The sequence below is a fragment of the Bidens hawaiensis genome, unplaced genomic scaffold, assembly GCF_021521415.1.
Source record: "Bidens hawaiensis isolate Kalapana, Puna unplaced genomic scaffold, B.hawaiensis_p1.1 tig00044890_1, whole genome shotgun sequence".
Taxonomy (NCBI): domain Eukaryota; kingdom Viridiplantae; phylum Streptophyta; class Magnoliopsida; order Asterales; family Asteraceae; genus Bidens; species Bidens hawaiensis.
Genome location: NW_027497991.1, coordinates 29,087 through 30,495, shown reverse-complemented (window position 1 = coordinate 30,495; position 1,409 = coordinate 29,087). Strand labels below are relative to the sequence as shown.

The 1,409-nt window shown below is 43.9% G+C and overlaps 1 protein-coding gene across 1 annotated transcript; it reads right to left on the bottom strand.

Moving 5' to 3' along the window:
* LOC143595303 (uncharacterized) lies at window positions 1-1,065 on the bottom strand. The gene has a single exon (XM_077074349.1). It carries the CDS (start codon window positions 1,063-1,065, stop codon window positions 1-3), a length of 1,065 nt encoding a protein of 354 aa, XP_076930464.1.
* Between the last annotated feature and the right edge of the window lie 344 nt (window positions 1,066-1,409).

Here is a 1,409-nt window from a genome sequence, read left to right as displayed (position 1 = left end):
TTAACCGCTTCTTTCACCCGTTAGGTGATTCGAACAACCCGAATCCACGATCCAATCATTTAATAAATTTAAAGCGGGTTTTACCGTAGCCATTAACGCATGAACTTCTTCAATTCCGGCATAATGGGCCTCGGCATCCCAAGGCTCTTCAGTTTGATTTTGCGTTGTCGCGGCGTTTACTTCTTCAGTTGCACTCGCTGTATAATACTTTGCGATGTGTCCTTGCATGCCACAATTATAACACTTAAAAGTTTTAAACGACGGACGTTTACCCTTTTTATTGCGGTTCCAATTCTTTCGATCAACACTTCCTTCCTGTTGGTTTTGTTCCTCAGGTCTATTCCCTTTGTTGAAGTTGTTCGATCGATCCCACGGTTTCTTTTTGTTGTAACCGTGGTTGGGTTTGAACCTTCCTTTTCCTTTGCCCGCAAACAACGCCTCGTTTTCTTGCTTTGGTACAGCGGAGACCGACACACTAGCCATCTGTTTGGCTAAGGATTCCTGTCCGGATAATAAATTTTCAAATTCCGAGAGTGACGGTTGAGTCGGCCAACCTTGAACAACAGTGACAAACGACTGAAATTCCGGCCTCAACCCGTGAATAATAATCCGTTTCATCCTCGTGTCTCCGATCTTTGATTGCTGATCTAAATCGGCAATCTCGCGACAAAGCGGTTTCACTATATGGAAGTACTTTGGAATCGTCATATCTTTCTGAGTAACCGAAAGCAACTCGTTTTCAAGAAGTTGTAATCGGGTGTCGTTTTTCTTCGTGAATAGTCGTTCAAGAATATCCCATGCATTCTTCGGTGTTTCGGCTTCTTGGAAGTGATCTAACATCTCCTCTTCGACTGTTGTTTTTAACACGAACATCGCTCTCCCGACTTTTACTCGCCACTTCCCGATGGCACCTCCGGTGTCGTTTCTTGGAACCTGCGTTTCGGTTCCGTTGGTTACCTCCCAAAGGTCCTGACCTTGAAGGTATGACATAACACATGTCGACCAAACCCGGTAATTAGTTGGGTTCAAACGCTTGATTCCGGCGACAAACGACGTATCGGCCATCGTTTCCTTCTTCGCCGGCTTCTTTTCTCACCACGAGTTTGTTTACGATCTACCGACCCGGATAATCGCCAATGGCAACCATCCGTGAGACTAATCTCTTGCCTGGACTTCGATCGACAAAACTCGATTACGTACTAACGCGACCCGGTTTTGATACCATTTGTTAAACTTTGAGCGGGTGAATCAAGAACACAAACACGAGATTTGATCAACACACGATCAACTCTTTTATTAAGAAAACGACTAACGAGAAAAGCTTAATAATTAACTAACACAATGAACCTAGGGTATATATAAGCCCACGGTTCCAATCCTATACTAACTCAAATACACAATTTGAATCC

Coding starts and splice junctions, on each gene's coding strand:
- LOC143595303 (XM_077074349.1), bottom strand. CDS start 1,065: ATGGCCGATACGTCGTTTGTCGCCGGAATCAAGCGTTTGAACCCAACT.